Genomic DNA, 11,594 nt, shown 5'->3' with positions numbered 1-11,594 from the left:
CTCAATGGAAATGGCGAAGAATTTAGTTCCTCAATGACTGAATTCAAAACATGATTTGATCATTACTTCAGCCTTCGTTCAATATTACAACAGATATTTGTCAAATTTAAGAAGATTGAAAGGTAAATAGAAGAAAACATCCTTAAGTTATCTAATTTGTATAATCCAGCTTTACGTCACATAGAATTGAACTTGTTATCCAATATCTTGGGAGATTGCAATTCTGGTAGCGAGCAATTTGGAAAATTGAAACGCCCACTCATTTGTTCTTCAAGTACGTTTTCGTAATGTGAGTTATAAAGTTAAGGCGGCTAATCGCAGAATCAGATCTTTTGGATAATACTTGACTCTGAGGCGAAATTCGGAATCAAATCGCTATGGGGATGATTTCTGCTGAATTAAGCGAAGGCGAAACAAATTAGGATCTGCCAGAACTTTACTTAATGATTGTATTTATTGCGAATGATTGTTTGGCAGTGAAAAAAATGATTTTAATAAGATATTGAGCATTGTAGTCTGCTTAGCTATATGAGTTGGGGTTGGGTTGAGTTGGTCTTTGTCACTATCAAAGTATTTGAGGCCCATTCTGTTTCCAAAGTTACTTTGAAAATATCTAAACACGATTAAAAAAAGATATAATAAAATGAGAGTGTAGGTCTAAGTCAAAATTATTATGTCAGCTTATGACAAACCATAATCAATGAAAAAGATCTAAATAAAATCGTTTTAAATTCATAATGAATTTTACGTCTCATACAGATACAACTTTTTCGCATCCAAACCCACATGCTAATCATCCAAATCCAGGAGGACAAAAAACTAATAAACACAGAACAAAACAGAAATTGGAAAATATAGGGAAATTTATTTATAACAAGAAAGAACATACAGTTTGTTTAAGAACGTTTCAAAATTGGGGTGAGATTGCATTTTCATTAAATTATTTATTATTTAAAACCAAATTTTAGTTATTTTAATAACTTATTACCTGATATTTTTGAGTATTCTTATGGTTCTTTTTGCTGGTTTATTGTCTGTGATCCTTCAGACTTTAATGAAAAATAAATCGGAACCATTGTTTCCTAAAACCGATCTTATGGGCGATATAAGTCCAGGTAATAAAACAAATAAATTGTTTTAAGTTTCTTTTTTAAAGCTTTTTTTAGCACTCACCATATACCCTCGAATACCTACAGATTCAGGCCTTTTAATTTATTATACAAGAAAAGCCGATTCCCAGAAAAATATTATCCATACTGAAAAATATACAGAATTGATTCATAATTTTCTAAAACGTATTTAAAAAATATATATGTATATAAGAAATAAATGTTGTTAAATTTTTTTTTGTAGCTTATGATAAACATGAATCTAAAATACACGTTAATTGCGAAAAACACCCGATTAAAGAAGGACAATATTGTTTATTTAACAAATCTGATTTAGGACCTTGTGGAAATTCTAGTAGTGATTATGGTTTTCGCGAATATAATCCTTGCGTGTACTTGAAATTAAATATGGAAAGTTTAATTTAAAAGTATGTAATAATAAATAATCATAAACAATCATTTTTAGATAGAAGATTGGAAACCGTCGAGAAAACGAAAGAAAACGTTTCAATTTCAAGAAAGAAATGAAAGATTTTCTGGAACATCTAATGAAACTAACCTGAGTAATATGGTAAATTAGATTTTGTTTTATAAGTTCTAATGTTAGTTTTAGTTCTGTTCAGCGTTAGATTCTTGTGTATTTTTATTAAATTAAAACTAAATTCTGATTTTTTTAACGATTTTGACATATAAATGTCATCGTAACGTTAAACGTCATTTTGACGTTTAAATAAAATTTTCCTAAAATGGTACCAACCTAAATTTTTGGAAATCTTTTGATGAATGTCAAGTATTTCTCACCACTTTTATTAATAACTTTTTTCATTTATAGTAATATATTTCGCTACTTTTAGTTTTTCGATCATATTTTTTTCATTAAATTAACTGATTTTTGAGTTTTTTAAGATCATTTTTAACAATGTTGACGTTTAATTGTCAAATTGACGTTTAAAAGGAAACTTTCTAGGTCTAGTTTTAGTTCTAGTTTTTTAGATTTTATTTCATTAGATTGGAGTTTATTGCGAAGGTTTAACTTACTTTGATGAGGAACATATGGGAAAAGTTATTTATTATCCTTTCAATGGATTTAGAGAATATTTTTTTCCTTATGATGGATCAGATGATTATCTTCGGCCAATTATTGGTGTACAATTCAAAAATATAACACGTAAGATAATCCTATATCCGCTTCTATTTAAACAAAATCATTTTTTAAGGAGGATTGTTGATTGGGATTAAATGCAAAATTATCGACATTGAAAATATGAAGGATCCAATTCAACATTCAGTGATTTTTTATATTTATTTAGACCATGAAAACGCAGAATAAATATAGATAACATTTAATTTTTATTTTCTAGTAGTACATTTGTTTAATATGATTTCAATAGAGTTTAAAAGAAAGGTGGTACATAAAAATATAATATGTATATTTAATTTTTCAAAAATCTAACAAAAAAAATTATAAAATCTTGACGCTTTTGATTTAGAAGAAGGCACCTAAGAAATTTTTCATTAAGTTCTTTTTAACTTAACGCGCCTTTTACACAAAACAAATTAAAACTCATCTTTTCGCGCGCACTAACTCCGTATTTTTTTTGTAAATAAACTAATATGACACAAATATTAAGGTTTTCTTTTGTAAACATTGAACTAACTTTCTAACAATAAGTTATTAATCGCGTTCCTTATTATTTTTTTTTAATAAGTACTAAAGCCTAAACGAAACGTTATAAAACTATTTAAAAAAATCACAAAAAAAGGAAAATAAAAACAAGGGTGAAATAATTTAAATTAATCTCGCATAAGTTCAAAGTGCACCGATCCTCGTCTATCACGATAGCTGCCCACGTATATAATATTTTTCGCCCAAGCTCGACATTCTATATTAACCAATATACTCGCTGAAATTAAAGAAAAAAATTATTAGTAAAATACATCAAAATAAACTCATAATAAATTTAATTTAACAATTTCTGTTATGAATGAGTGATTAATTTTGTTAGTTAATTAAAAACATTGAAAATGTGAACTTAATAGTGATTTAGATGGAAATGAAGTTGTTATGAAGATCTTTTCAGTGAAATCATAGGTAAGTAAATTACTTACGTTTAATATTCAAAACTCTGACCGCTATTAAAGGACTTAAATAGTTCTTTACGTTTTCAAACGGATAATAATAACTAGCAAATCCTCGCGGATAATACTCGAAATTTGGAGTGTTTCCGTCATTTATATTTTCTTCATCAACAGATTTTTCACCTTTACATGAAACCCATACTTGGTTAGCTCTTCGTTTATCCTACAACAGAAAATCAAAGTAAATAATGAGATTTTATTAGATTGACTAAAATTGAAAGTTGAATTTTGATGTCAAAAAAAATGTATAACTTACTTGGGCGTATTCCTTCTTAATATGTTCAACTAAATCAATTGGCATATCACTTGGAAGATTGTCTATATCATTATAATATTCAGGTACCCATCCAAATATTCTATTTAGCTTAAGGAAAATACAAGGGGAAGAAGTATTGTAACCGTATCCATTTTCAGGAGTACAAGGCATGAATTGTTTCATATCTACATCACAAACTTTTCCTTCACCAGGACGTTTATCAAAATCACATGGTTCTCTATTTGTACCGAGACTATCGTTCATATAATCTAAAAGAATGAATCATAACGATCCAAACTCAATTATAAAATGTTCATCAAACCTTTAAGGAAGACGTTTAATAAGTTTACATATTTATCCGCAGTTGTACCATCCTTTGAATTAAACGCAATTAAAGCGCCTTCTTCAGCACGATCAGGTAATGGTCGAAAACCCATTCCAGGATTCGTTCCTATCAAGCTTCTATCCAAAATCCATGATGGTTGTGTGTCATCTAACGTCGCGAAGAGACCTTGCATACATATCGCAAACATTGCACCTAATACTATGTAGAATAATCCGTAAAATATTAATAGTTTACCTATAAAAGAAAAACGATAATTAGAAAATTTTAATTATTCACAATAATGTGCGTTCGTAACGTTTTACTTTTGGCTAATTCCCAAACGTTATTAATGGAAAACCAACGAGAAAATTCTATTTATAAGACGATGTTGTTTGTTGGATACACGTTGACACTTTTTCTTTAATTAGATATCGATTTCGAAAAAGTAATTTTATGGGGTACTAATTTTCATTTAATAATTGTGAGTTAATAATAGAGACCGTGTTCTAAATGATAAATGAAGCGTTGATATTAAAGGAAAACACCATGACCTAGTAAATTCGTTCATAAAAATGGTGATCACGTTCTATTAATCGAATTCTGACGTGCTAAATCCAAAAATTAAGTAATGTTTACAAAAAGAACAATAAAATTGTTCTAAAAACTCAAAATCTTGAACTTTAAGTATTTATATTCTTGTTTAATCATATTTAAAAAATATTCCTAAAAAAATCCATTATTTATTATTAAATTAAAACTAAATTTTGATTTTTTAAATGATTTTGAGATACAAATGTCATCGTAGCGTTAAATGTCATTTTGACGTTTAAATCTACTAAAAATTTTCCTAAAATGGTACCAACCTAAATTTTTGGAAATCATTTGATGAATGTTTCAATATTTCAACTTTTGTAATAGTTCATTAAAGATAGTTTAATTCAATAAAAATATAGAACAAACTAACGCTGAGTAACATCTAAAACTAGATGACTCTGACGACGCACGGCTAAACCCCAAACTTTCTAGTTCTAGGTCTAGTGTTAGTTCTAGTTTTACTTTAGCACTCTTACTATGTAGAATTAACACTAACCTAGAACAAGAATCATTCAGGTTTAGCCGTCTTTAGAGACGTGCGGCTAAACCCGAATGATTCTAGTTCTAGGTATAGTGTTAGTTCTAGTTTTACACTTGCGCTGTCACTAGAACTAACATTAGACCTAGAACTAGAAAGTACACATTAAAATACTTTATTCTTTCTTTTCGCATTCAAAAATTAAGTAATGTTCACAAATATTTTATAAAGAACAATAAAAACGTTCTAAAAACTCAAATTAACTCAAAATCTTGAACTTTAAGTATTTATATTCCAGTTTAATCATATTTAAAAAAGATTCCTGAAAAAATTCGTTATTATCCAGGAACGCACCTGTATAACGTTGCTTTTGGTCGGTTTGTACCGGTTTGAACTGCTACGAACACGTCGATATCCGAAGCTTCTCAGTCGCTGCGTTACAAAGTTGAGAAATCTAAAGAGGAGTAAATTGCAACGAAAACGACAACGTTAAACGTAATTAAATAAGTCTACTCTCGTGATTCCCAACTCCCAAGCGACACAAATTAAATTACATTTTGAAATTGAAACGTTTCAAGTATCTAACTCAATTGCGGTGTCAAATGGTTAAGTGATCAATTCGGTTGATTTAATTTTGTTGTAGAATGAATAAAAAACATTCATTGAGCTGGAAAATTTTAATTTTGATAGGAAAAGTTAATATTTAAATTGCTTATTCATGTTTGTTTGAAGATTAAAATAATTAAACAATAACCCATTTTCATCTCCTTTTTCTTTTATGTAAATTATGATTACAAAATCCCCAAACTATTCAGCACTAAGTTTCTTTGTGTAGTATGTATTATTTAACGTAAAAAATTAGTATTTAATACGTTAACCAAACAAAGCGTTTATCGCGTTCAGCAAACATTTTGCAACACAGTTAATACTGACACCTTGTATAGAGTGATAATGACACGGATTCGTTTTACTACAACCAGTTTACAATATTAATTCGAGTACTAAGTGGAGTTAACCAATTTTAGTTGGTTTGTACTGCTTCAAACAAACAAAAAATTGAAATTATTAAAAAAAAAACAATTTATTTTTCAAATTTTTGCCATGAAGCGAAGCCTTTTAACTTTAAATAGTATCAACGCATGATGTTGAGTTATAAATATTCTTGGAAGATCGAGTTATTTTCAAAACCGGAAAACAAAATTTCGTTATAAATTTAGAAACCACACATACAAAATAAGGGTGTGTTGTGAATGAATTATTTTTTTTAGAAACGGATATGCCCTACCCGATTAAATTGATCGGGAAATACGTAACGTAAATTAAGTTTGGATCTGTTGTTTAATTTAATTGAGTAACGCTTTTGATGTTGGTAAACGGGATTAAGTGGTGTTGCAGTTTTACAAAGTGTAAAGTTTTTTTATAAAGCCATATAAGTTAAATAAATTAAATTTTAATTAATTTTAAATTTAGAATTTTTTAAATTACCGTGAAAAAGAGTGACTAAAACTATATTCTGATTTATTAAATGATTTTGACATATAAATGTCATCATAGCGTTAAACGTCATTTTGACGTTTAAATCTACAACAAATTTTCCTAAAATGGTACCAACCTAAATTTTTGGAAATCTTTTGATTAATGTAGAATATTTCAACTTTTGTAATAGTTCAATAAAAAAGTTTAATTCAATAAAAATATACAACAAATTAACGTTGAGTAACATTTAAAACTAGAACTAACTAGAACTAACTAGAATTAACTTAGTTCTAGTTTTACACTAGCACTATTACTAGAACTAACACAAGACCTAGAACTAGAATCATTCGGGTTTAGCCGTCTTTAGAGACGTGTGGCTAAACCCAAATGATTCTAGTTCTAGGTATAGTGTTAGTTCTAGTTTTACATTTGCACTGTCACTAGAACTAAGCTAGAAACCTTCGGGATTAGCCCTGCGTCTCTAAAGACGGCTAAACTCGAACGTTCCTAATTCTAGGTCTAGTGTTAACTTTAATTTTTATTCATAGTTTAAACCATAAAATTACTGGAATAAGAAAAAGTTGCCTTACAAAACGGATTCAAATAGTTTATTCTTTGGAAAAATCGACATATAGAAGTTAACGACATTATAGAAGTGAAGTAATTTCATAGTAATGCAGCTCGAGTTACAAAAAAATTCGAGTTCATGAAATCCGACATAGAAAGATAAGAACACATTTGAAACCTGGTAAAACGCTTGAGCTTACAAAAATTATTCGACTTAGAGAATAATTCGAAATGTAGAACTTCGAATTAGAGGAATTTATAAGTTATTTTATAAGGTTAGAAATTATTTGATACTATTATAATGAGCAATGAAAAAAAAAATGCTCATCATGCGAAAGATATCACCTTAGGCAACAGGTTGGCCTTCGCTTGGATTTGTAAGTTGAAACCGAGAGTGACCCAGAAAGGCAACGCCGTTGTGAACTTGAATGGCTATTTATTTTATTTACAAAATTTTTCTTTTAACACCCGATATTTATTATATTCTAAGATTAATTTAATTAACTAAAAAGTTACACAATAACGTGAAATTAAACGTCCGCTTTTTTTTTCTAAATAACTTTATTTTCCCACAAACGAAATATGTAGATTCTTCCGGTTAAATTTAAAACGTGATGACTCAAACGAAACCAACAAAAAAATTAAGTCCTTCCTAATTTAGAAATTTATTCAAGTTGTTACAATGAATGAATGTGAAAATTCTAAGTTGCGGTTTTGGTTGTGATAGTTTTAAAACGGTTTTTTTAATTAAATAAATAAAAAGAAAATCAAAAATAAAAAAAATTTCGATAAAATAAACTGTCAAAATGATTAAATGTCAGAACTTGACGTCCATGTTCTTGGTAATTCAACAAATAACCGCAGTTCTACCAACCACGCGTCACGACGTCTGACGTTTAGACGAAACAAAAATTTTCTATAAATATCGAATTTACGTTGTCGTAAATCGTGAGGCTGCGAAATATCGATACACCACGTCGATTTTAACGTTAAACACACGACTACTATTAAATTAGTTGAGGTTAAAAACTTATTAAGTAAGTATTTAGGTTTGTTTTAATTAAAAAGTGACATATGTCAAATTTGCAGAAATCATAACCTCAAAAACGCAAGCGGTGTTTATTTTTACTCAAAATTGGAAACTTTCTTAAAGATAACGGTAAAATTAATAAACAATCATAGGTTGATTTAATTTTCAAGGTTTTGAGGGCTGATTTTGATATTTTATGTTGCCAAAAGCATTGATTATCTATCAAGAATATAAAATCAATAACTTCTCATTCCACATCCCTTTAAGCGCAACTTATTACGGCTTATTTACGACAAGGAAGGAGAGTGCATAAGTGACTTGGTTTGGTACAGTTGTACCAAGTGTACACGTGGAAATGAATTATTGTCTTATTATTCACGCTCTTTGTCTAGAGATAGGATTCACGCTTTTTATATCCTCAATAACAGATAATACTAATACTATCATGGGATAAATCAACAAACATTTAACAGGAAAAGTGTCTTAAGAAGTTAGGAATACTCATTTTAGATGTATAGATCAGATTTTATAATTCAGTTATCCTTCTGCTACAAAACTATGCAATGTAAAATTGTAAGAAGTAACTTATCATTCGATTTTGATCAACCCATAAGGTATACTGTCGTTATATTTGACCATATGTTGATAAAATAAATAATGATATAATGTGATGAAGTGATATAATTAAATATATCACTTCATGAATGGATTAGTACATTAGACAAGGATGTCTTTAAAGGTCATGAAGTTTCTGAGGGGTGCATGACATGGACGTCCGTAAGCAAGAAGGGGAGAGATATTGATTTTTTAGGTATAGATTTTCTTCGCGAATTGATATGTACACCAGGTCAACATAAAAACTGATGTTGTGGCAATCTTTAAGCTCCATTTTGTGCAGTTTTTGGTTCGATTTGTACAAATCATTCGATACACCCAAGAAAAGCAGATGATGGTGGAGAATTACAAAGATTCACTTGTAAGAAAAAACTAAACGAGGAGTTTCAAAATGAACAAGAAAAACTTATCAAAGCAAGTGCAACAAAACAAGATTAAGAAGATGCATTGATTGAAAATAATGAGCACATGAACTTTGTATTCCAGATACTCAAAATTCGTTTTATATTTGCCAATCTGATTTTTTAATCGTTGTTAACTTTTTCCTAACAAATATACATGTGTGGTTTAAAGAAGATGTTTCTCGGTTAAAGTCGCTGCGAAATGTTTTCCAGTTGTTTCCATAACTATGTAATTATAAAAAATGAAGAAACATTTTTCGAATTCTAAATATTTATTAAAAAATAAATAATTATTTTAGTGCAACCTTGCATACCTATTATAAAATGTTGTTTTCAACAGAAAATATTCTATGAAATATTGCTAAAATAATGTTCTTAACAATTATTATTTTAAGATAATAAAATAAATGTTTTAACGTCAATTGAAAACCAAAAAAGAATTGAAAAAATTTGCGTCATGAAATTTTAAAAAGATGATTGATACAATTCAAATCATATTGATAATGTTTGCGCAAGTAAAAGATACAAATCTCGAACGATATTTTTTTTAATGGATCAGATACAACTGACGCAAACAAAAAGAAAAAATAAATCCACATTGTAACGAAATAAAATCGTTAAGCACTTATAAAAACAATTCGTTGCAGAACACAAAAAGCGCCGATAATCTATAATATTTCTAAAACAGGTATAACCAGTTATGTAATAAAAATGCACTTCCATCGCTTCATAATGAAATAAAGTTATCATACTTAACACACACCGCATTTTACTTGTTAAATCATTTGCATCAATGTATTTTTTCTGATTTCTTAGAAAACTATCGCACGTCTGTGTGGAAATAATTTCTTATAAAAAAACTTAAAATAAAGGTTTTTAAGCATGGTGTGGTCGTTAACCTTGATGATTCCCTTGAAACGATAACTCTTCAATGAAAAAGTAGATAACGAAATATCAAATTTTTTTAGTAAATTGTAAAAATAACATAGTTTTAAATTCAAAATCAATACCTTAATGGAAAAGTGAACTTTATATCTTAAATTATAAAATAGAAAAAACAAAGAGTGATGGTTCAAGTTAACTTAGATAATCTTCACGTGAAGTTATGTAAACGTTAATGTTATGTAAATTTATTAATTGTTATCGTTATCTAATCGGTTATAACGAACAAAAATCGATAGGTATAAAGAAAATCTTTAATAAATAAAAAATGGAAAATAACCGCCGAGGCAGTTAAAATAAACAAAAATTGAACAACGAATAACAAACTTACGATTCAAGTTCCGATTTCAAATATTCGATAAACCGACGTAAAAGGATAAACAATCCACTATCATTTATTAAAAATAAGATAAAAGTGAGTATATAAAGTTGTTTTATGAAAACTGAAACGCAACCGAACGCACATGTATTAACAAAAAGAGTTTAAAAAAAGCTTGTAAACAAATTAATACTTACACCATCCTTTCCCAGTTCGCCCTAAGATTGTATTATCTGATTTGTTGTAAAATGTTGTTGAAATTTTTTCCCATGTAGTTTGTTCTGGTGGTTTCATATAAGGGAACGCGTGCACTCCATTCTTATCTTTCTCTGCCATTCTCTGTCGAAGCAACGATTTCGACTGACGACGACCAGACCGCGACGTTTGCCTCTCTCCTCGGAGGCGATTCTATTCTAATCAGAAAACGACGGCGAACGATACGAACCGGTTGCGCGTCGTTTACGTCGTACTCGAGTTGTGCTGTGCCAGCAACCAACGCACGTTCAACAAACCCAACTTTTTAATACCAGAAACCGGCTCCATAAAAAAAACTATATCTCCCCTACCTCTCCGTTTAATTTCAATGAAGATAAGAGAAACAATCACAGAAGTGGTAAAAACTCATTTCGTAATGTTTATGATTTAATATGAGATTAATATACAGTTTTTTTTAAGTAGGACGTTTTAAGTTTTCATTTATGGCAACAGTTTCTGTAATTATTATTATTTTGCAAAAACAGAAAAAGAAAGTTCGTAAATGTTGGATTAGGCAAAATTAGACTCTTTTTAAAAAGTAATACACATGGTATCATAAGCCGTATGAGTTCATTAAAGAAAGATGATTTATTAGCAGAATCCAGGATCGACATCCAAAACATCCAGAAATTTTGAGATAGGAGTTATGTTTCTTTGAGTTCCTTTCGGTGTGGCGTAGCTTTAAATTATGTCCGCGATCGAATCAATAGAAACCTGGCTAATTTTGATATTAAACCTGTCTTAAATTATTGTTGTTATTGTTCCTAAAAAGACAGCATTAAATGGATGATATATGAATCACTAAGTGGTACTTTACGCCTGTATAAGTTCACAAAATGCGTAGGTTTTATTATTATTCAAATGCTTTATTGTCCATCATTCAGTTATCAAAAGAAAACGCCAAACATACAAGAAGATTAAATCGTTAAGTGACGAATGACGTTACTATATTGTTCTTACGTGTGAGTTCAAATACTTAGATAACATCATTTCGACGAATGTTAATAAAATCTAAAAAAAACTTCACGATAACAGGGAATTAAATATATTATAATAATAATAAAAAGTATATTGACAGTTTATTAATT

The 11,594-nt window shown here is 29.0% G+C and overlaps 2 protein-coding genes and 1 long non-coding RNA gene across 3 annotated transcripts; 2 read left to right on the top strand and 1 right to left on the bottom strand.

Moving 5' to 3' along the window:
- Window positions 1-651: 651 nt before the first annotated feature.
- On the top strand, window positions 652-2,456 carry LOC111424766 (sodium/potassium-transporting ATPase subunit beta-1-like). The gene is made up of 7 exons (XM_023058437.2): window positions 652-918; window positions 969-1,115; window positions 1,167-1,295; window positions 1,354-1,520; window positions 1,576-1,680; window positions 2,118-2,277; window positions 2,327-2,456. Exons 1-7 carry the CDS (start codon window positions 738-740, stop codon window positions 2,437-2,439), a joined length of 1,002 nt encoding a protein of 333 aa, XP_022914205.2. The 5' UTR covers window positions 652-737; the 3' UTR covers window positions 2,440-2,456.
- On the bottom strand, window positions 2,437-10,740 carry LOC111424767 (sodium/potassium-transporting ATPase subunit beta-1-like). Its single transcript, XM_023058438.2, has 5 exons — window positions 10,449-10,740; window positions 3,827-4,084; window positions 3,505-3,773; window positions 3,219-3,411; window positions 2,437-3,013 (listed from the first exon to the last, which is right to left on the bottom strand). The coding sequence occupies exons 1-5, from the start codon at window positions 10,585-10,587 to the stop codon at window positions 2,904-2,906; spliced, it is 969 nt and encodes a 322-aa protein (XP_022914206.1). The 5' UTR covers window positions 10,588-10,740; the 3' UTR covers window positions 2,437-2,903.
- On the top strand, window positions 7,659-9,257 carry LOC111424770 (uncharacterized). Its single transcript, XR_002707645.2, has 2 exons — window positions 7,659-7,981; window positions 8,034-9,257. It is a non-coding gene; the product is annotated as an uncharacterized lncRNA (long non-coding RNA).
- Window positions 10,741-11,594: the final 854 nt, after the last annotated feature.

Source organism: Onthophagus taurus, chromosome 6, assembly GCF_036711975.1.
Source record: "Onthophagus taurus isolate NC chromosome 6, IU_Otau_3.0, whole genome shotgun sequence".
Lineage (NCBI taxonomy): Eukaryota > Metazoa > Arthropoda > Insecta > Coleoptera > Scarabaeidae > Onthophagus > Onthophagus taurus.
The sequence above is the reverse complement of the archived record's forward strand: the minus strand, read 5'-3'. Positions and strand labels throughout refer to the sequence as shown.

Bases quoted from the DNA above. Each gene is read 5' to 3' on its own strand.
- LOC111424766 (XM_023058437.2), top strand. From the start codon at position 738: ATGAATTTTACGTCTCATACAGATACAACTTTTTCGCATCCAAACCCA. The intron at 919-968 runs GTGAGATTGCAT...ACCAAATTTTAG, and splicing joins AAGAACGTTTCAAAATTGGG to TTATTTTAATAACTTATTAC. The intron at 1,521-1,575 runs GAAAGTTTAATT...AATCATTTTTAG, and splicing joins TGTACTTGAAATTAAATATG to ATAGAAGATTGGAAACCGTC.
- LOC111424767 (XM_023058438.2), bottom strand. From the start codon at position 10,587: ATGGCAGAGAAAGATAAGAATGGAGTGCACGCGTTCCCTTATATGAAA. The intron at 3,774-3,826 runs GTTTGATGAACA...TCATTCTTTTAG, and splicing joins ATTAAACGTCTTCCTTAAAG to ATTATATGAACGATAGTCTC. The intron at 3,412-3,504 runs GTAAGTTATACA...TTTCTGTTGTAG, and splicing joins TTAAGAAGGAATACGCCCAA to GATAAACGAAGAGCTAACCA.